Source organism: Dipodomys ordii, unplaced genomic scaffold (genome assembly GCF_000151885.1).
Source record: "Dipodomys ordii isolate 6190 unplaced genomic scaffold, Dord_2.0 Scaffold12, whole genome shotgun sequence".
Classification (NCBI taxonomy): domain Eukaryota; kingdom Metazoa; phylum Chordata; class Mammalia; order Rodentia; family Heteromyidae; genus Dipodomys; species Dipodomys ordii.
Genome location: NW_012267228.1, coordinates 16036492 through 16060947, shown reverse-complemented (window position 1 = coordinate 16060947; position 24456 = coordinate 16036492). Strand labels below are relative to the sequence as shown.

Genomic DNA, 24456 nt, shown 5'->3' with positions numbered 1-24456 from the left:
AGGGAGGGAGGGAGGGAGGGAGGGAGAGAGAAAGAGAGAAAGAAGAGAGAGAGAAAGAAAGAAAGAAAGAAAGAAAGGAGAGAAAGAAAGAAAGGAGAGAAAGAAAGAAAGGAGAGAAAGAAAGAAAGGAGAGAAAGAAAGAAAGGAGAGAAAGAGAAGGAGGGAGGGAGGGAATAAAGAAAAGAGAAGAAAAGCCAAGAAGAAAGCCACTTAACATTGGATACTTTGATTTTACCTTGCTTTAACTAGATTTTCATTAACAAAGAGGACAAAACATTTTATACCTTAAACCCCAAAAACAAATGCATTGCTCCCAGCCTTTGTCTCCACATTAGATATATAAGGGCTCTATAGTAACAGTTAATACAGAGTAGCAAGGTTATTTGATCATACCTTAAAGATAAGTTCTGGGTTGGAAGCTGCCACCTCTTCAATGTCAACACCGCCCTTAGGGCTGCCCACTAGCACAGGGCCACTATAGGACCTGTCCATCAGAATGGCCAAATAGGTTTCTCTGGAAATATCCAGGGCTTCAGCAACCATCACCTACCACATTAATGGGAAAGTCAAATTTAATTCAGTATCAAGCAGATTTTCACTTGGAAATCTATACAAAGTCACTTCACAAATCAGAGAGCTTCATTTTCAAGGTCCTCAAACAGAGTGATCTAGTATCAGGAGACTCAGGCTTCTGTTCTCGAGAATCACAATGCCCATTTTCACCTCCTTAATTGATCCTGTTAACTTGTTCAAGTGACAAGTATTTAGTCTGCCTCAAGGAACCTTCCCACTTTAATCTTTTTCTTTTCCTTTTTTATTCTTCTTTGAAAAACTGCGTCACATAAGAAAAACTCCAGGGAACAAGCTGTTACTTTAATTTGGCACAATGACAGAACTTATCTATTACTACATTAACTATTCTTGGATTTCATTGGTGGAAAACCAATTTTATACCCAAAGAAGGATTATTTTATGTCTGATGCTTTTTGCTACATTTGTATACTTACTTTTTTATCTTGGATCACCACGTTTTATCCCATTTTATATTTCCACTTACTTTACAAATACAATACTTGGTTGTACAGAATAAATACAGGGACTGAAAGCGTAGCTAAGAGGCAGAGCACATGCTTTGTGCATGTGAGGACTTGAGTTCATTCCCCAGCACTGATAATGATTATGATGATGACAAAAGGTGGCAAAATGTGCACAAAACAGTGATAGTGCAGTCTTAACATGCACAAGGCCATAGGTTCAATCTCCAGTGATGAGAAGGAGAAGGAACATGATGACAACAGCAATGATGCAAATATACAAAAAAGTACATAAACAGCAATGATACAGCATGCCTGTAGGCCCAGGACTCATTTCTTAACATAAAAATATATCTTAATTATTTCTTATTTCTTAGCATATGGTGACTGGTAGAAGTTAGCGAAATCATAAAACCATTCCAATTTCAAATTGTTCTTTGAAAAAATGTCAGTGAGTGAAAGCAATTTTCCTCTTAGACTTTAGGTTGCCTGAGTTAATTCTTAGGATCCCTACATGAGGAGTGGAAGACAAGAGGAACAAAAATATTTGGCTCTATTTTTTCCTTATCAAATACAGTAACAATACAAAATTTATAGAAATAACATGAAATTTCTCTGTATAAGCATCAATACTAATAGTTTGAGAAATGAAGATATTCATCTCTTCTAAAGATTTCCCCAGATGGAGACAGAACTGTTTTAAGAAATAAATGGCATAAGTACAAATACATAATGAAGATTCTAAGTTTTTTTGGTATAGTAGCCTAAATACTGCTCACTTTCTAATACAGAGTGAGCCTAATGAGACACTAAATGGCTGTCAGTATTCTTAGAGGCTCTTTAGGATAAGTGTCATTCAAAAGTCCTGTTCTTCATCTTCAACAGTGTTGACAGATGTGCATTGTATTCCATCAAATTTCTGTTTGCAAAGACCAGCTGCTCTCTCCAACAGCCCCTGCTTGCCAAAAAATAATGTATCACTTCTTAAGAAATTATCCCCAGGAAAATTACTTCCAAGAGAAAACTCAAAAAGTTTCATACAATAATCAGTTTTTAAACACTATTAAACAATGACATCCCTAAGACTCAGGATGGCAGAATGTTTTAGGGATTGTTACAAGATTATCTAATGGGTTTGCCAACACTTTTCTAAGGAGAAACTCAGAGAGATTCATTTCAAAAGAGCTTCTTCTGGGAGATAACAAAGAGTCCACAGTATTAAAAGCTTCTTAACTTTTTTTCTCATGTTTTATCATCAAATCGCTGCTTTTATTTTTTTACATCTGCTATTCAAACTGTGGTCTGTACATGAGAGTTAGTATACAAAATATTTGAAACAGAGTGTGCATAGATACGATTAAAAAAATCAATGTTGGCAGGCAATGGTGGCTCAGTCCTGTAATCAATCCTAGCTACTCAGGAGGCTAAGATCTGAAGACTGTAGTTCGAAGCCAGCCAGGGCAGCAAAGGCCATGACACTCTTATCTCCAATAAACTACTCAGAAAAAGCCAGAAGTGGCACTGTGGACCAAATGGTAGAGTGATAGAACTGAGCAAAAGAAGCTCTGAGACAGTGCCCAGGCCATGAACTCAAGCCCCAAGACTGGAGGGGAAAAATTTTTAAATTTCCTGCAGAGTAATACACAGCACTGTTAGTGATTCCTGAACCACAGGATGAATGGCACTACTTCACAGTCATTCCTGTCCCAAACAACACAGACACACAATCAACAAGTAGGCATTTGTTGTGTACAAATGTGTGTGTGTGTGTGTGTGTGTGTGTGTGTTTAAATAGCACCTCAAGCTTAGAAATTTTTTGTAAAAAAATCTCAGCTTCTGAGTGATGGAGCAGATACACTTTTTCCCATTCCTCCTCTAAGTACAAATAAAACTTGGGGGCATTATATAATTTAAAATTCAAAGCTAGGGCATGAATATAGTGAATACAGTCCTTTTTGTCTTTTGTACTATTTTGTGTTTTGCCTCATAAATCTCAGACTATATGCTGAGAGAGCTGGCAAACCCAGAAATGCCAACAGTTAAAGAAATTTCCAGATCCACTAGGTGAGTCTATCAATCTACCAAGCAATTAGAAAAGAATTATTAACAACTATCGAGGAACATTCTGGGAAGTGAAATTAAGAATTTGCTGCTACTATTGATTGCTATTGAAAAGGAAAGAAAGGAAGGTGGGGTTCAGAGGTTAACACCTGAAATTCTAGCTACTCAATAGGCTGATACAGAAAATCACAGTTTAAAGCCAAAGCCAGCCTGAGCAGAAAAGTCCATGTCTAGTTAACTAACAAAATGCCTGCATTAGAGGCATGGCTCATGTAGTAGAGCACCAGCAGTGAGCAAGCAAGCCTAGAGAGCTCAAAAACTTTTGAGTTTAAGCCCCAGTGGCAGAAAATAAGAAAAGGAAACAATCAGATGCAAATCTATTAAAACACGTTCCAACATATGTTGAACAATCAATGTTTATAGAAGAAATCAAAATAGATCTAAGGACAATCTAAGGACATATCAATGGACTATAAGAACATATAGCAATTCTCTCCCAATTAATATAAAGTTTAATACAATGCCTATCAAAATAAGCTAGGTTTTTCATGAATGAAGGCAAGATAATTTCAAGCTATGTGTTAATAGGTTAAACAGACTTCAAAAAGAATAACGTGAGAATAATCAATCTCCATCACTTCAAAACTCATGATACAGCTGCAGTAATTGAGACTGTGTGGTAATGGTAGAAGCACAGACACACCAATCAGTGGAAAAGAACTCAAAACAGAACCATACAAATAAAACTCAGCTGATTTTTCCAAACATGTAAAGTCAATTCAATGGTGGAATACCATGATTAAATCCTCACTGGACACCAAATTTTGTTGTTGTTGTTGCTGTTGGTCATGGGGCTTGAGCTCTGGGCCTGGGCACTGTCAATGAACTCTTCAGCTCAAGGCAAGTACTCTACCACTTGAGCCACAGTACCACTTCCAGTTTTCTGGTGGTTAATTGGAGATAAGAGTCTCACAGACTTTCCTGCCTAGGCTGGCTTTGAATTGCGATCTTCAAATCTCAGCCTCCTGAGTAGTTAGGATGGGACACCAAATGTGCTGGTACTTTTTTCATGGGCTTCCTGCCTTCAGTGAGAAATAAATCTCAATTGTTGGTGTGCCACCTAGACTGGGGTAAGCTGTTACACACATCCTGCAAAGAGGAAGACACAGGAATCAAATGTTTCCTATATTAGGTCCATAGGCATGTGTTATTTATTATGTACCGATTCTTTTTACCTAACATAATAGCAATACTATATTCATTTAAAAGTAAAACCAGAGCTATTATTGCAACATCACAAATATATAGTAAATGGTGACTTACTATTATCATGTGTTAAAATTTGCATGGATTTGATTGTGACTAAGAAGCATGTATTTAGCTCTTTTTCTTTTATGTAGTAGATATGGTGCTAGATTGTATGATATAAAAATATTTTTCAAACATATTATTTTTTCCTTTTACTATTATATTTGGTGATACTGCATTAATAGCTCTGGATTTACTTTTAAATGAATACACTGGAACAACAAACCACATATACTGATGTGAAAAGAATCCATAATAAAATCAGAAATGCAAGGTCATTGAAACTGAATGTAATAAGTTATTGTTACAGAAATGTTGTAAGCTTATAATGTATACAAAAAAAGGACAAAAATAATGCAAGAAAACTATTTCTGAGTAGTAGGAACATAACTTTTAATCCTAATTCTTCTATTTCTGTACTGCTGAATGTTTTTACGTATTTTAATGATTTCTGCAATCTTGGGGGGGGGGGCTTAAAAAATAAATCTTTGTGGTATTTTCCGGGCAAATGACTCAATTTATAAGAACATACTTATCTTCAGTATTTCAAGAATTTATTCTACAAACTAATTCAGAATTCTATTACTATATAGTGTAAATCTGTTTTATGCATGCATTTTAATACACTTTTTAACAGCATCACAAACTCTAATCTAAACTACCATGTGTTCAAATAAAACAATGAATTCCTACAAATAAAAACAATAATGATGCCCTCTAAAGACAAAGATTACCTAAGGTACCAGGGGTAAAGGTTCACAATCAGACTTAAATGGGAAATAGAAGTAACTTCCAGGCTGAGCAAGACCAAATCAACTGAATGAAACACATCTAAGCATTTCAAACAGTTCTTGAATCCCAGAAGTACTGACAAATGAAAATCACACAATCAGCTTTGAACTTTGTTCCTTTAACAGGTAAAAAAATCCTAAATGCTCTTAGCAGGAAGACTTCTAGTATTCCACTGTCTCTCCAGCTCAGTATCCTGCTCTTGGCTAGCAAAGACCTTCACATGACACATTCAGGATTAGCTAATGATTATGTGTTTAGGTCATGCTTAGAATTTTTCAAAAAACTCTCTCTGAAAAGTATAATAGAATATACTACCACCTTGGTGTCCAGAAGTACAGAACAGATAGCATCAAACAATGATTCTCTCTCAAGAGAAAGTACTCCTCCCTGCCCCCCCCCCACTGTCCTGCAACGTCACCAGTCCCAAAAGAAAGAGCCTTATACAGTAGTAGGATAGAAATGTCTAACCATGGGCATTCCCCAAAGCTGTCACACGTGATGCCCAGAGGGATCCCTCTCCAAAATTTACTTCATGCTGCAGTTGTTTTGAAATTTGAAGACAGGTTTCCACATTCTTATTTTGTAAAAATCACATGTCTGCTTTTGGTGCATCTACATACAAGGATATAACAAAATGATTTCCTGGCAGAGGCAAGCCTCTTTTCCCTGGGCTTGCTTCATTTTCCCCCTACCCCCTACCTCTACTGTGCATACTTGGGTACCTTAACAATCTTCCCTACTATAATACACTCCTAGCAATAAGGGTAACTCAAAACGGTAGTAATCTCAGAGTATGGTTCACAAATACTTTTGAGAAAAACGATCATAACTGGAAATTCTGCCACACAACACTGAGCCCACAGGGATACCTGGGGGCGGGAGAGTCCATCTGAGTGCAAGGCAGTACTGCCAGGCCTGTTTCAGCTAGAACAGAATATGTATTCTCAGTGGGAAAACTGTTGCTCCAGTCACTCCTATCCATTGATGTTTGCTAAATATGTAAGTAAATTTTTTATAGAACTTTTATCTCTCTAGCTCTCCAACAAATTATATGATGCTTAAAATAAATGGCACATTGCCAAAGAGTAGTGCTTTGTTAAGTTTGTCAAAAATGAAGTATGATTGTCTGGGGTTTTGTTGTTGTTTTTTAACACCTACAAAGAAAGTGACCCAAAGCATCTACATTACCTTATTAACTTTCACACCTTCTTTTGGAGTTTGTTTCGTTGCTAGATTATACCCAATCATCTGTTTAGCCAGCTGTCCCACAACTTTAGGGCTAAGAGGGAGGAGAAAAAGAAAAAAGAAAACAAGATGCAATAATTTTAGAACACAGTCCATCCATACATGCAAAATGCACAGGGCTCACCTCCACTCACAGAAATTATGGGACTTCCCTCTCACAGACAACAGAGCTAGTGTTTTAACAGAGGCTTACTAACATTAAATACAAATGTGCAAAGAACAAATGAACTAATGAATGAATGATGCGCCTAATCTCTGCTATCTTCTCCAAGTAAGTTACAGTCACAGAAAAGAGACAATGCTGACATGCATTTAGATTTAAGTTAAGTTGAATAGGACTTTGACAGTGGATGATCTGACAAATACTAAACAATGAGAGGAATCACAGAGGACAAGGATCAATGTAAACAATGAAGAAGCATGCCACGAGATCAGGGGGGAAAAACCAAGTGCTCAGAACTAAGAGAGAACACTATAAAAACATGGCATGGACATTCAATTATACAATGCCACTGATCATGAGGAACCACTGTGGGTCTTAAATGGGGGAAGTGAGGGAGAAAGAGTGGCATTACAACCGTGGCTTTCCACTTGGAAGTGGTATTGTCCCCAACATTTATAATGAATCACTGTCTAGGAAAGAAGTACATAGCTTTCACCAATTCAGGAAGAAAAACTTTCACAGGCTAGCAGATAAAAACCTGGGATACTTCTGAAGCCTTTTACCCACACTTTGTTCCTTCTACTTGCTTTCACCTGCTCCCACCCCTATCCCACCATCCCTCTCAGTGTGCTTTCAATATAATTGCTTAGTCCAAAACCAACCAAGTAAAAACCTCCAGACTTACTCTTTAGTTAAATGAACACCTCCTTTCAAACCACTACTGAAGACACCTTTTCCTCGTCCTCCAGCTAAGATTTGTGCTTTTAAAACAATTTCTTTGGCATCTGAAAAAGAAAAATTCAGTTTGTAGTTGATTTTAAATTCATTTTCTTTTTATAGCAGCAAGGAAAGCAATAATGACATTCCAAGTGACTAGTAAAAGCACTCAAGTCAAATTTGAAAGATAAGGCAATAAAGACCTTCCAAAAACATTACAGTGCCTCCACAAACCTTGTTTACCAAGAATACACAAATGCATCCCACCAGTTCAATCAGCTAATAGTACAGCATCCCAGGAGAAAGCAAGAAAGCAAGGTATTTGTTCTCTTGCTCCAGAGTGTGTTAGAGGTGTTAAATAAACCCAGGTTAGCAGTACTAATTCTACTGGGTAATGGCACTCTCATGAAACAGAGGCACCAATCTGCCAGTCAAAGGAGCTAACTACCTGTCAGCTCTCCAAGTGTCAAAGGGAAGACTGTATTAGATGGGAGAAGAATTTATAGAATTTATAGCAATATTTTTTTAAATATTGGCAAGATGAAAAAAAAAATCCCAGAGTCAGGGGGAAGGCAAGTGGTTGTAGACTATTTGTCTCTTAGCACACTAAGAGAAAAAGAGAATTGTCTATTTTTGACCTTCTGGACTACAGTAACAGCACAAAAGTTTTCTTTTATGGCCTGACAAGCAAGTTGGTTGTCCACTAGACCAGTGATAAATGGAGCCTTCGCAAAACAGAGAGATCCCTCCCTTCCATTAAAAACAAAAATAATCATAAAGTCTCCAAATCAAACATGTTTCGTAAGCAAACAGCAGACATCTAAAGGCCACAGCTAGGATCCTGCTCAGGAACCATCTTTATTTAAAATCAGAAAACCAAATCAGACCATATTCCACAAGACTGCTATGGTTTTCTAGTCAAGATACCAGATTCCGAATCTGCAGATCCAGTTCCATCCTCAACTAAGTTTATGTTAAATGGAAAATTAGTAACTCTGAGACTCAGTTTACTGAGTGAAAAACAAGATGAAAGTTGTTTTAAGAATTAAAGAAGATAGATAAGGCATGAGAACGCTTAACCTCAGAGCCTGAGAACTCAGCTGACTGGAGTTACTGCCTTCATAAGTTAGTTAACTGCCTATCATTAGTATATTATAGAGAATAAAATGGTTAATTTCTGAGGTAGCTTAAAAAAAAATCTGTTGGCATCTTGCCATGTAAGCTGCTCCAACTACTACTCTCATTGTCATTATTACTCATAGGTAAGCAGGCAAAGGTTTGACCTGAAAGAACAACAGCTTTTATCATAAAGGTAATGGGTACTGACAAAAAGATTTTACACTCTCAAGTCGTGAAAATGTCATGACAACTAATACTGTTCCAGCATAAAGGCTCATTCACTGTCTGAGACTTCCTTCTTTTTGTATGTGTGTTTACTCAAAATGCCAGGGTTCACCTTCCACTTGGGAGCAAAAACAATTCCCTCTTAGAATAATGATGTTCTCTATCCTTTTACCATAGCTTCAGCTCCAGATACAAACTATTACACCACCAGTCAAACTTGCTAGTGTCCAACAAGCTGAGCGGAAGACATGGTGACTGCAGGAAATTCCAGAAAATAAAACTAGCAAAATGAATTTACTGCACATTTGGGGTACTGCATATACAAGCAAGGGTCAAAGAGTTAGAGACCTGGGTTAAAAACTCTGATTCTAGGGCTGGGATTGGAATGAAATGTTTGGCTAGGACTCATAGAGGTCTGGGTTCCATCTCCAGCACCAGAAAACAAACAAAACTTTCTCCCAAATCTACCTACCATTTTCTTTGAACAGAAAAGGAAGTTGAGATTCAGAAGGGATTAGTATATGTGTCTATAAATAGATCATATTAAAGGAATCTATAGTGTTATGGTAACATGAAGAATAAATGAAATACAGTAGCTAATGTGCTTATTTCAATGAGTGGCACATTTCAAAAAACAAATATGATAGCTACCATCATTACAATGATTTTTTAGCAATTACCAAAAACTGGTGTGAAGGAAGACATTCCCTATTCATCTTTTGCAGATACCAAGTGGAAAAAGTACTTTTTGCTGTCTACTTAAATGTTTAATTATGATCATTTTAAATTCTTAAAAGGCTAACCAGCACTGCATTGCCATTATCATTTTTCATGCCCTTGTCATCCACAAGAGAGATGCTTCCTCTCCAAGCTTTTGAGCAGCACAAGAGGAAAGCTAGACAGAACACCTAATTGGCCACTGCTAATTGGCACTACACAGGCTGATTACATCAGCTTTTGTCATAGACTTCCAAGACACAGAAACAGCACACTTTCAATACAATGTTGTCAGTAACACGTCCCATCTAACCTCATGTTCAAGAGTAATTCCTCAGGTCCAAGTGGTAAAACAGGCAACCACTAAGGAGATTGAACCACAAATGAGGGCAGCAGGCTCAAACCCTGGAGCTGGTGCATTCTAGGCAAGTACTCTACCACAAATCCACACACTAGCCAGCATCGCAGACCCAACAGAAACCTTGGCATATATTCTGTAACTCAAACCTCAGTCAAAAATTAAGCTCACTGCAAATACTGCACTAACTTAACAATCCAAAAGAAAGCAAGTTTTTCTCCTCTTGAGGTAAACTCTTGTGAAGTTTAATTCAGTAGTTATTTACTACAAGTACTGAAAATCAAGGAAAGTGGCCCAACCCTAGTCTTCAGTAACCAGTATCTTCATTCGAATTGATCCCATTGAATATCCCTCCTTACATTTGAGCATCCAATTTCTCAAAAATCCAAACAAATTCTTTTTATTACCAATTACAAATAATCCTCAAATATGCAGTTTGATTATTTTCTAAATGAATAAGATGATGTAACTATTCTTTAGATAACAACCTTGGCAGGAGGTGCAGGTAGTGGGAGATACTCTAATCTATTTTCTCAAGAAACTGGTTGTTCCTATTCATTAGTAATCATACAATTGGACTAGTAGCTAGTGTAACTCCAAAGTCCATTTCTTAACACCTTTTATGTGCAGTAGCTTAAATCTGCAATTGCTTCTCTATAATTGGCTCATTTCCTGTTAAGTTTCTGACAATGAATAGTGTGTACTCATGGTCAGACTGTTAGTTTGCCAGGAAAGTTTATTCTAATATATATATATAAGTTTATTCTAATATATATATATTTTGCATTTATCAAATATGTCATACAGCACTATTTCTCCATATATACATGTATATAAATGCAAAATGTATGTAAGAATCAAGTGAAAACCTAGAATTTTGAAACACTTGTATCTCAAGCATGAACTTGAAAGCTTTTCAATATTTAAAGACTTCTCTATGAGACTGATGTGACACAATAATGTTATCTTTAAAATAATTGTATAGTAAAATATATGAACATTCAGAAGATCTATGTAATTCCAAAAGGCAAATGTACAATTTACAATATCTCTTCAAAGTTTATGATAAACCAATAAACTTTAATCTAATTGAAGACTCAATAATCTATCACCTTAAGATATTTAGAAAACTTAAACAAAATCTCATCCCAAGGTCTTGTTTTATTCTACTTGATACATGAAAATAATGCATTATGCTAATGTTTTCCTCCCCTTCTTTGCCACAAGTGTTATTTTAATTGTAATACAGTTTTACACCAATTTTTTAGTCTCCTAAGTCTCATACTGGATGAAAAAATATTCCTGGGGACTAGGAAGGTAGCTCAGTGGTAGAGTGCTTGCCTCACATACTTGAGTCCCTGGGTTTGATTTCTCAGAACTACATAAACAGAAAAAGCCAGAAGTGGCGCTGTGGCTCAAGTGGTAGAATGCTTGCCTTGAGCTGAAGAGCTTAGGGACAGCACCCAGGGCAAGAGTTCAAGCCCCACGACTAACAAAAAAAAAAAGTTCTTGGATTGTTAATTCTAAGGAAAAATTATTAAATTAGGAAATTAGGAAAGCTTTGTGAAAGTGGTTTATTTTGTTTATAAGATTTGGTATTTTCTGAAACTTTTTTATGAAAAAAATAATGTTCATTGCACACTGCTCAGAACCACAACAGAGAAGAAAGTAAATGGCCAAAAATACAGAATACCAATGTTATTTTCAGCTATCTTTAAAAAATACTTTACTGATAATGGATTTGTATCCAGTACTGCTCTCTTTGTAATATAACCTTCCCAAGCATCACTGTAGACACAGTACTGCAATGAGATGATGGCTACATCTTCTATTATAAGTCATATGTACATGACACTGCAACAAGATGACTGCTACTATTCTACTCTGAGTCATGTGTACATGGCTGTGCAGTAAGATTAACTGCATTATCCATTCCCAGTTATAGGCACAAAAATGCCATGATAAGATAATCTGCATCATCCATTCTAAGTCATGTGAACATGATATTGATAAGACATGAACAGCATCATATACTCCAATCATGTGTACATGGATACTATGACAAGATAAACCACATAATCTATTCTGAGTCGTGTGCAGATGGTATACAGTGAAATGAAATGCATCTTCTGTTCTTTTTTATGAATTTTTTATGAATTTTTATTGTGAAAATACTGTACAGAGGGGTTACAATTACATGGGCAAGATAATGAGTACATTTCTTATCAAGCATTGTAGCCTCCTCCTTTGTTTCCTTCCCATCCCATCCTCTTCCCATCCCCTCCCAACCCTCCTCCCCCCCACCACCAAAGTTGTAAAGTTCGTTTTCAACATAAAGACTTATATGTCTCATTGTTGCAATGGGTCCGCCTGTATCCCTATTTAAACAATTTTTTCCCCTTTCCCTCCACAAATTATAACAACATCAAATACAGTGAAAGCAGGGGTTATACCATGGGGGAGGGACATACAACAAAGAAATAATCTTATAAATGTGTTAGAAACAATCACATGAAAGAAAAAAAAAATTGAATACACATCTTAGGTTCATTTCCCTAACATCAACTTATCTGACCTTTTCTGCTTGACTCAGACATATACTAGTTATTGCAAATAAGGGAAACCATGGGACCTATGTTTCTTTGGGCCTGGCTTACTTCACTTAATATAATTTTTTCCAAGTCTTTCCATTTCCTAACAAATGGGGAAATGTCATTCTTTCTGATGGAGGCATAGAATTCCATTGTGTATAGATACCACCTTTTCTTGATCCATTCATCTACTGAGGGGCATCTGGATAATGCTGCAATAAAAATAGTTGTGCTGGTAGCTTTAGTATGGTCTTGTTTGTGATGATTTGGGTAAATGCCCAAAAGTGGGATTGCTGGGTCATAGGGAAGTTCTATGTGGAGTCTTTTGAGGAACCTCCATACTACTTTCCAAAGTGGTTGAACAAGTTTACACTCCCACCAAAAATGCAGTAAGGTTCCCTTCTGTCCACATCCCCTCCAGCATCTGTTGTTATTAGAGCTCTTGATTATAGCCATTCTAACTGGGGTGAGGTGGTATCTCAATGTTGTTTTGATTTGCATTTCTTTTATGGCTAGAGCAGTTGAGCGTTTCTCATGTGTCTACTGGTCATCCTTCTTTCCTCTTCAGAGAAGTTTCTCTTTAAGTCTTCTGTTCTGATTCAGATCTTCACAGTACTACAGTGAGACGAAATACATTACCTTGTTGAGAAAAGTATAATTTCTGTGGCTCATTGACTGAAGCAAGATTGGAATATCCAGTTTCAGCACAACTGCACTGTGTAATTTCTAGCATGGTGATCACCTTTCATCAGGTTTGACAGAATCCTAATTGAGACTATTAAAATATATCTTACTATTTCAGATTTATCTGTTATTAGAAGGTAGGGAGAAGGGAAGGTGGAAGAGAAGAGTTGAAACATATTATGGAAAGAAAAACTTCATGAAGAACATAAAATTATAGGCCAAAGTGCCAATTTTACAAAAGAAATGTTAACTTCCTTGTTTTCTGCTGACTGCAAATACTAAACTTAAAAAATGGAGAATTACGGGGCTGGGAAGGTGGTTCAGTAATACAGTGCTTGCCTTGTATGCATGAAGCCCTGGATTCAACTCCTCAGCACCACATAAGCAAAAAAGGCCAGAAGTGGTGCTATAGCTCAAGTAGCAGAGTGTTAACCTTGAGATGAAGAGCTGAGGGACAGTGCCCAGGCCCAGAGTTCAGGCCCCATGACTAACCAAAAAAAAAGGAGAATTACCAATCTTCTTTCATTACCGTAACATCTTCCATGGGCTGAAACATATTTCCTCAGACTATCACTGGGTTGCTAGAGATAAGGTGATGCTGTAATAACTCTTCACATATGTACAACGGCAGCTTTGAGATAGAAATAATCATCCCAACTTTCAACATGCATAGCAGTCTCAAATTCAGAACAGAGAATTTCAAGCACACAGGATATTAGAATAAACTATTTCACCAATGACAAATAGCTTGATTAAATGAGACTGGAGCTGCTTGACTTCCCACCAAACTATTACTCATCACAGACTTAAGTTCCACTTACCTAAAATGGCAGTTTTCAAATATATGTAAGAGATAGAAACTGGATTATCTCTAAGGAAGGGAAATCTTTTTATTTTTTTGCTGCCATTGAATATATAGTAAATATTAATTTTACAAAGTAATAGGTTTCACTGTCACATTTAATACATACATGCAAATTACTGGGATCATATTCATCTCCATATTAACCCTCCTCTTCCCTAATACATGAAAGAAAACATGTGGCACTTTTCTTTCTGGGTATTTTACTTAATGTAATTATCTCTATTTCCATCTCTTTTCCTGAGATAAATATTATTTCATTCATTCTTATGACATTAATACTCCATTGTGTGCATATCACATTTTGTTTATCAATAAATTCATCAGCTGGTAGGCAACTAGGCTGATTCTTAATTTAACTATTATAAACAGTACGGTGATAAAAATGGATAAACAGAATCTCCATTGTACATTGACATGGAGTTTTGGAACAAGGATTTTGTGATATAAAGACAAGTTGTCTAGGGAGACATTACATGTAGAAATCTTTTACTAATAGAGCTTTTATATAAGTTTTAAATATAATATTTCCTTCTGAATATGGCATCCAATTTCTTCCACATTATCAAAAAAACATTTATTCAGATATTATAGGTCATGCTAATGCCACTTTAAACAATTTATTGATTACAAAATAATTATTTTAAGACAGAACGTGATAATTGTTTTCAAAAGGATAATTTTCATTTTCATTCCTATAAAACTTTCTACATTATATGTCATTAAATTGTTGTTTTGCATATTGCAATAATCTTACACACTACATATTTATTACTGCTACATTATAGGCTTCATTTAAACCTATAATGATAAATTAACCTACTTTCCTGCTCTTATCATTGATGTTTTTTTTTTCTAAAACCATTAACACACTTTGCTGGTGATAAAAATTTTAAAGCTGTATAAAAATTACCTCAGAAAAACTCAACTCAGTTGCAATAATTTACTTTTACTTTTCTATAAAATATCTAAATCTTGTTCAGTAAATCGTAAATTGTTCTATAACTAAATTAGAAGATATACAAAAAAGCTTCAGGATAGAATATCCTGCCACTGGTGGCAAAAAAAAAATGTTATACAACCTTATTTGAGCACCTGTAGCTAAGCAAAATATGTCTAACACCATACACGTGGAACCACAAGACATTAAACAAGTCTTTTGCAAACAAAACAATTTCCAAGAAGGAAATTTCTTCAGAGAAAGAAGTTGCTAATGTGTTTTATACAGATTAGAGGACAGATTAATCACACGATGATAAACATGAACAAAGTTCTATAACCTCTAGAAATAATCATGGAAGGCAATAAGCATTTATGAACACCAGAAGCATTTCCACTGAATTTTATATTATATTTGAAGGGAAGGAAAACTAGGTATAAGAAATCATTTTTTCTGATGATTTTCAAAGAAAAGCACAAGTTTTATGGTTGAAGGATTCATTACCGGAATGAAAGCATACACAACTGTGAGAAAGGGAAGGCTAGAAAGTGGAAGCTGAAGGAGAATTGGGTTCCCCAACCAGCTATGCAAATGACCCAGCATGCCAGAGCAGGAGGGGGAGAACAAAGGAGAAACTGAGTAGGACAGATACCTGTGTCGACTTTGATCAAAAGTGTCTACAACTGGAGAAAGAGCTGAATACAGAGCAGAGGAAATACAGACAAGCTGTTACCATCTCTGTATCTACACTAAGTAAAAAGAAGTTCAGGAAGTGGCACTGTGGCTCAGGTGGCAGAGTGCTAGCCTTGAGCTGAAGAGCTGAGGGACAGCAGCGCCCAGGCCCAGAGTTCAAGCCCCACGACCAACAAAAAAAAAAAAAAAAGAAGAAGAAGAAGTTCAGAGCACAATAACTACATTTACTATTCCGTGAAAATTCCTTTTCTGGACAATTCCCTTTCCAAAATTACCCAACGAATACAATTCAGGGAAATGTATTCTAAATTAACCAAGGGGACACACTATAAATCTCATAAAGTCATAAAATCATTTGATAAGTACAACTGTTGCAAGTAGAGAATGAAAAGCTCTGAAAAGACATTATATAGCATAAAAATTAATCCTGATCAAAAGAATCTCTCAATTCCATTTCCCTGTTTCTTCTATTTAAAATCAATTTCTCTCTCAGACCCTCCACTGAGCAACATGCTATTATATGTAGTTTTATAAAGCAAAGTGGGCAGAAGATATGATGTCAAGTCAAGCAGCACGGGGAAGGAGAGGAAAAGGAGCTGTAAACAGAAAAGCGCTCAATCAGCACTTCACAAAGTGTAAGCTTTCTAAGGCAGACAGGGGGCCGAGGACCACAAACTAGGAGGGATAAATAACTAAGAAAGGCTACTGTGATTTATAGTTTATACTTGTTTCACCTTTTAGTAATCTACTTCAATTAAAAATCACTATAGCACTTCAAATAAACCAGTAAAGCATGACAGGATTGGCACTTTACATCACTCAAATTTATTATATCAGAACCTAAAAGTCTGCACATATTGCAGAATATAAGTTTTTTAAAAAGAAAGAAAAGGAAACACAGTTCATTGTTAAATTTAACTATTACACATGAAAAGCTTTTAAGATTTCTAATAATTTTACTACAGTGGCCTTAAAACAACCCCCAATCAAGCAAGTAAACTACAAAACAGAACCTGTAGGGAAGTTCCATAAGGGTCTGTAAAATTCAGATAAACCACTGTCTAGGAGCAGCAATTAAAACAATAGCAGCCTCACTAAGTGCCAGGCTCCACTGTTAGTTGATTGACATCATTTTGGAGTCCATGGTCTCTGACTAGGGACCCATTCCACAAACCATCACTTACACCAAACATACAAGATGCTTATAAATCAAATGCTAGAGACAGAGAATCCCAAACCATGGCTTGGTGGTGCTGCCATAAAAACAAGTCCAAGATGTTTTTATTTTCCATTATGAAGTTTGTATAGTGGTTGATAACATTCTGAAGCTCATTCCTTGTGTTTAAAATCTAAATATTGCTTGAATGTTAAACATAGTAGGAGTAGAAACTTCAGATTACATATTGCACAATGCAATTTGGCTTTCAAGATCTGTGAAGGTCAAAAACTTATTTGCTATTTCTTCTTCTCTCTAGCCCAGTTTCTTGGTTTCTCTTCTTCTTTCCTTCCTGTTTATTTCTTCCATCCTTCCTTACTTCAACTTCTCTTTCCTTTCCCTGTTATGCAAGTTATCTCATTTGCATATCCCACTTTATAATTTCATTTTTTGACAACTAGGAAGATCATCACTGACATCAAACTCTACTCTCCATCATTCTCTCCATCCCAACCACTCCCAAATACAAACTTTTCCATTCAGATCCCTGTAGATTGGAGCATTCATTATCATACCATTATGCCTAACCTCATAACCACAAACATGAACCTACTTTCTTGAATTGTTCTCCCAACTACTTTTCAGATTATCTTAGAACATCTCAGCTAAGATGATTTCTTCTGAATCTTATATTTCAATGCCTGTTTGAGCTTGAACTCATACTGAAAGAGACCAGGCTCAATGCTATAAATGAAAAATTAGAAAATGAATGAGCAGACCAGGTAAAAAGAAAACTTGGGAGAAAAAGGCTCAAAGAAAATGGTATATGTAAAGTTTTGGGTTCAAATAAAAGAAAGGAGAGGTGGGAAAAAGCAAGTTAGTAGCTTTTAAGAAATTTTCCAGTGGTATTACTGTGGCAGAGAAGCCATGTCCTATTTTATACCTTATGAACCAGCCTTACAGGAAGACACCCTGAGATTTCTATTATTACCAACAATGTACAGCTGGAAAGCTGCACATAAACAGACTCTGATTTACATATAGCTTCCCTAGCCTTTCAAAATGTGGCTAATAATTACTCAGCAACTATATTTTCTACCAGGCCCTAAATGTCTGGCCACTGCCACAATGATATTGAAAGCCTGACCTCTTAGGTGATGGCACTGGGAAATAGCATTAAAAGGTTGGTCATGGGAGCAGAGACCGCATGAATGGGATGAGTGCCTCTATGAAAGAGGCCGCAGAGATGACCTTTCCCTGTCCAGCAAACTATAGAACAGCAAGAAGTATCACCCTATGAATATGAACCAGAAAGTACATCCTTACTAGACACTCAGTTGGTTTTGATCTTGGATTTCCAGCATCCAGAACTGTGACCAATAATTATCTGTTGCTTATAATGTAAGATAAATTAAAAATAGGTAGGTTTAATCAGGGAGCCAATAAAGAGACATGGTACTCAGGCAGGAAGAGAAGTTTATTTATCCTGACCTGCCTGCCCCCGTCTTGCATGGTGTACAGGCATGGCCAAAAGTGGGGAGATGAGGTACTGCCTGGCTTTAACTAGAGAAGGGGCAAGGAGAAGGTGTGGGCAAACTGAATGTGGATGTGACCTCAGGGCCTGGGACCCTCCCTCAGTCTGATAGAAGGTGTGACCAGGGTGGCCCAGGATATGACCTTGGAGGGGGAAGTGACTGCCACTTACCTAGGTAACATAGGCTCTGGGCTGAGACTTAGCCAAGAAGAAGGGAGATAGTCTGTACAGGGCCTGCATTGCCCAGGGTGGACCTTACAATAAGTCATCCAGTTTATGAGATTTTGCCATATCAGCCTAAATAAACTGAGATACTCCTCAGTGTGTGTGTGTGGGGAGGGGGGGTGCGCACGTGCGCACACGTGTGTGTGTGTGTGTGTGTGTGTGATTTTTGTGGTACAGGGGAACTGAAATCAGGGCCTTGCAAAACAAGCACTGTACTGCTTGAGTTATGTCTTAGTCTTTTTGCTTTCCATTTGTTTTTCAGATTGAGTCCCACACTAACTTGGTTCACAGTAGGCCTCAGATTACAATCACTTATTTCTGGTTCTCAAATAGTTACATATCTATACACCATCACATCCAGCTTGATGGGGATACTTCTCTAATAAAGTGGTTTTGTTACTTTGTTTTCATTTCACCAGCATGATATGGACATTGAAAAGTAAATAGTACATCCACAAAAATACCTTAAGTATCTTCCTCCCACCCCTTGCTGATGTCCTTAAAACCAGCTACAGCATCTTCCAAATTCCTGACCCTTTGTCTCTGTCTCACAGCATGAGCTATCACTATGCATAAACATGATTTGACTCTGAGAAAAGAACTGCCCCAAAACACTTCCCAAGACACCTGTCCAAAGGCTAAAATCCAAGAGAACCCTCAGAAAGGAGATGTCCTATCCTTATGCAAAGGCTCCAGTCTTCGCCAATCAACTACATCAACACCACGTTGGGAATGCTACTAAGTTTAACAAAGCAAATGCCACCTCTCCAGTGAGGGCCCTCAGGTTCAAAGGAGACACTACATCCATGAGGATGCAGACAGTTAGGGAAGGGTTAAACTTAATGAAGCCACTTTCCAGTTCTGCTCACTTGTCTCTCACTTCTTGAGTGTAGGTGATTGTACTAAAGGGTAGACACAGGACAATGCAGGATAAGATTACCTCATTGTACTGAAAATGGGAGTACGAGGCACAGAATAGACCTTCTGAGGGGTGGTTTATACTCAGCCACTTCAGTTGCACCATAAAATCATAATTACAGTGTGTTAAGAGCTTACCAGAAAGTAAGATCTATGCTGAGTACATCTGCTATCTTCACTTCACAAATAGCCCGATTGAAGTTAAGTGAATCTCCCCAAGTCACACAGCTAACAAACAAGACTCAAAATTTTTAAGCTACAAAGAACACTAAGAAAATGTACTTTATCTCATCATTACTGGGAACCCTCTAACCAACATTTCATCATTAAAATTTCCCTTCACATAGAAAAATTAAACAACTAGTATAATATACCATATCATCACCACCTAAATTGTGCAACCATTATCCAGTATTTCTTTTATGACACAGCCCAACTTATTTATTATTTATTTCAAAGTAAACTGCATATATCAGGATAGTTGCTTTTAAACTCTTCAGCATATCACCAACCAGAGTTTGGTATTTTTCATTTGTAAATTTAAATGCAATCTAAAGAACATCATTCAGTCTGTTTCGCCTACATGATCCAAACTATATCAAGAAATGTGTATCACAAGAGTATCCTAAGGACCAAACACCTAAAGAGAATGCAACTGACAAGAGGGATGTTAAATACCTTCCAGAATTGTTGCTGAAACTAAACATACAATATCAAATCCCTGTATCTTAGCATGAAGCCCAATGTCAATGCCTAGCTCTATGCTGGCGCTCAACTTGCACACGAACCTTTCATTTTTCACAAGCCTTTGGATTCAACTTACAAATCTTAGCATTTTACTTACGAGTAAAATTCAATTCATTTTCAAGGTGGTCTTTGATTAAGGTTTCAACAACTCAAGTTGGACAGACTGAACTCACTGAACGTTAGAATCATTGACAAATTTAATTTTTTAATATTTTAAACTGCAAATTCATAAATTTAGTACATTTTTCTTTTAAATACTTCAACTATCTGACTTGACAAGTAAAGCCTTCTCAAGTACTAAATTGCACTGGTAATTCCCCAATAAATTAAAACAAAAGATTTGGTGAACTTTAAAAGCATTGTGATACTATTTATAATCTTTGTAAAAAAAACTTTATCCTCCAACATAAAAATTGTAAAAGTCACATCAACTACTCAAGAAAATATAGAAAACAGAATCTATGTCTACTCTGATAGAACTTCAGTAAAGAGTATGAATGTATCAATTATAAGACATATGTAGATAATTAATCAATGATGAGAATCACTTGGGTTTCAGAAAGCTTATCATTTATTATCTATTTGCAAAATTCTCAACTTTCGAGTTAAAAGCACTAGAAGCATTAAAGAAACATCTCTTCTCATTCTGAGGCTCAAACCTAGGGCCTCACACATGCTACAAAACCAAGGCCTCACATGTGCTACGCAAGTGCTCTACAACAAAGATCTATCTCCCCTAAAGAAGCTCTTTCCAACTTATGTCATGGTCAAGGTTAAGACTCCAAGAAGCTGGGGTCCCTCTCAGCCAGTAACCTTTTGCATTAACCCAGACAGAAAAATTAGAACTATTTTGAACAATTGCTAAGACAAATAGGAAACTCCCACACACACAGCATGATCTCAAAGTTGGTATCTCCCAATTTACTCTGGGTTAGGGCCATCTATTTCTGCTGCATTCTACCATATTTTGCCAGATAGAATTCACCTACCATCTTCAAAACTGCAACTATTACCTGCACTCACTCCATGCATGCTACTTTGGTTTTTGAAGCTTCTCTAGGAATTTAAGACATTAATGCCAGTTCATATGACTCTTTATATTCTTTGACTCAAGGAGAAAAGATTTAGTACCTTGCCTGTAACTTTGGCAAAGTTGGTGCTAGCCTCCTTAATGAAAGTTCAGCTCTTATGGAATCAAAAAAATTAAATAATTTGAAGCTCTGATAAACAGAGAAGGTTATTTTTTTCTCACACAGTGCCAGGACAGGTGGCACAAATCCATCATCATCACAGCCCTTCAGCATACAGCTTGTGCTTCATGATCAAACTGGCTGTCATTGGGAAATTAGGTGAAAAGGCATGTGAAAGTAGCTTGTGTGAACTTGGAACCCTTCAAAATAGGTTATTAAATTTCAAAAGAAAACCAGAGCTGTATCACTTAAGGAGGGAGGTTTTGATACTGAATGATAACTGGCAGTCTCTGCTGGTCCTGGCTACACATTAACCTACTGGATCTTCATGTCTTTCTCAGCTGTGTTCACCTTCATAGTCACAACCTTCCACCGACTAGCTCTATCTTAGTTGTTGCTAATAACACCATTATTTCTTTTATCCTAGCCTGTACTATATACAGACCAGGCCGTTACTAAATGCAACATGTTTTCAACAATACACAACCTATAAGAGTTTCTGACACATATTCTGCCCTGAAGCAGCACCAATTGAACAGGAACAGAAGAGTGTTAGTGACACGCTCCAGGAAACTGGAGAAACAAATGTTGGGCCACATGGGGAGCATGAGACAGCATAGGCTGTAATAGAGAAAACAGAAATGAGAGCAGGTTTCAGAGATACACCCATCACCACTGGCACAGACGTCGTCTGTTCTGGTATTATCCCATAAGCTTGTCCAATGAATCTCCGAACTAAAACTGTGCATGTGGTTCTCACAGGAGATGTCTTACAGACATCTCACTTAGAACAGGGTTAGAAAGCTCTCACTCCTATTGCCATTTATACAATTCTTTCCTCCTTGGACACTTTAAGAACAATTAATATTGCAAGTTTTATAGCCATTTATAACATAGTTGTTACACCATTTTATGATGAATGGATACAATATAATGCTCTCAATGAATATATACAAATTAATTCGTTTGTCCTTTTCCACAGTCAAATTTACATTGGACAATGAGTAAATCCCACCCCATTCTGGCCACCAAGATGAATAAAACAGCCAGTGCCCACAAGTCCAAAGAGACAGATTGATAAAGTAACAAATTTCCTAAAAGGCATCAAGTTGTTTGTTCATTTCTTTCATTAAATAAAGTTCTATGTCTCATGTTATATTTTTGTTTAAACTTATTCTATTTTAAAGAAAGGAACCAAGCCAGGGAAAGAGAACACACATTGTGGGCTTCATTTAAATATAAACAGGCAGGTGTGACATATAACTCAAATCATTGATTTCCAGGGTTCACAGCCAAGCAGTATCAGAATCACCTGAGGTATGTCTTGGTAACTAAGAGATCCAGAACTAATGAATCAAAATTTCAGGCATTGGATTCAGAGTTCAGTCTTTTAAAAGTTCCACAGTACATTCTGAGGCACAACTATGTTTAGGAACACCTGACTTAGTTAAATGTTACTAATTCTATCAAGAATGACCTTTGCTGACTACATTACTGGTTTGCAAAAGACAAGCCAGTCCTTTTGCTGTGAAATTTCTTAAGAATGCTGATTAATTCATTTCAATATGATTAAACTGCTCCCTCCAAACACCCTGGGTTTGTGGACAGTGGGGAAGCAAAGTGTTTGCTGTGGCATCCATTTTTAATGCTCTTCCTTTCTAATGTCTGTCCCTTTGACCTCTGTTTATCCAAGCTTGTTGCCTCTGAGTTTATAGTTACTTGTTATTATGTGCAATTACATCATGCTGGGTGTGAGGACACCCCACAAGCTGTTAGCTATATTAACTTAATAATAGATTTCTGGGTGTGATTTCCAATTAATTTCATTTTCCATATGCACATGCAGCTCCATGGGATGCCAAAATTATAGAGTAGCCATATGGTACCTCATAAGTAACAATTAAAACTAATTTTCTATTCTTTGATACTAAAATAAAAAGCATACAGTTTAAATGCCACAGAGAAAATTAAAACTTCAACAGCATCTGCAGCTCTCTCGAAAGACAGTGTCCCACTTTCCACAACACTCTCCTACTCCTGTTTGACTGGGGCTGGGCAAAGACTATACTCCTACCAAGTTTAGGCCATAGTGGACTCTTCACTGCTCTTAACCTGGGAAGGTCTCAGAGAAGGTATGAGGGTGTGAGGCCTCCTATTTGTCCAGTAGAAAAGTTGTTTTTGTTTGTTTTTTTGGTTTGGTTTTTTGCTTGGAATCTAGGAACTTCTGGTAACAGAACTTTCCTAAGTCTCATTTTCAAGAGTAATGTCTAGAATTGGTGCAATCTGTCCATATGGAGGAAAATACCTAGGCCCATTACAAACAAGGGTGTTTTTTAAGCCATAGCTGTAATGGTTCTGAGCTGGGGCAAGAGCTACTCCCTCTGGAAATCCAAGCCAGTGTGTACCAGAATGGATAAACTTTGATACCTATCAGAAGGAATAATTTTGTCAATTCCCAAGGGTCCATTTTTGTCTGATTTATAAGACCCTGTTCAAGATAAGCACTATAACAGAAAAAAAAATCCTTGACTTTATTAGTCTTCCACAATTATTAACTCTAAACTCATTAATAAGTTTTGTGTAGAAGTAAATAATATTACCATGTGGATTTACTCTAAAGAATGCCATAACCATGCTGCTGATACATGACTCAACCTCGAAATCATCTTTTATGATACAGCAACTCTCTAGTCAATATATATAGGCAGAGGGTCAGGCAGAAAAGGCAGATGGCACTACGAGAAGGTGGAACAAGAGGGCAGAAGTGTCTTCCAGATTCTGGTGGGAGTGAGTGGGAAAGCCACATATATATGGCCTTTTTTCCCTCCTTTAGTTTTAAAGAACATATTAGCCACGCATGGGGGTGCATACCTACATCTCAGCACTTGGAAGGGGAGTCAGGATCCCAAGCTCCAGAGCGACATGATAAGAAACTATCTCAAGACACCAAAAGCTGAGATCTGAAGATCACAGTTCTAAGCCAGTCTAACCAGAAATGTCCCTGTGATTCTTATTTCCAATTTATCACCAAAAAGGATGGAAGTATAGGTGTGGCTCAAGTGGTAGAGTGCCAGTGCTGAGCAGTAAAAGCAAAGCAAGAATGAGGCCTGGAGTTCAAGTCCCAGTACCAACACCAACACACCACATACACACACACACACACACACACACACACAC

At 37.0% G+C, this 24456-nt stretch overlaps 1 protein-coding gene across 1 annotated transcript in view; it reads right to left on the bottom strand.

The window, feature by feature from the left end:
• Suclg2 (succinate-CoA ligase, GDP-forming, beta subunit) overlaps positions 1–24456 on the bottom strand; it is a 245973-nt gene that overhangs the window by 120449 nt on the left and 101068 nt on the right. Inside the window, exons 3-5 of the mRNA XM_013010366.1 lie at positions 7289–7388; positions 6384–6474; positions 394–546 (exon numbers count right to left, since the gene is read on the bottom strand). Coding sequence (XP_012865820.1) covers positions 394–546; positions 6384–6474; positions 7289–7388 — 344 coding nt within the window. The remainder of the gene's footprint in view (positions 1–393; positions 547–6383; positions 6475–7288; positions 7389–24456) is intronic.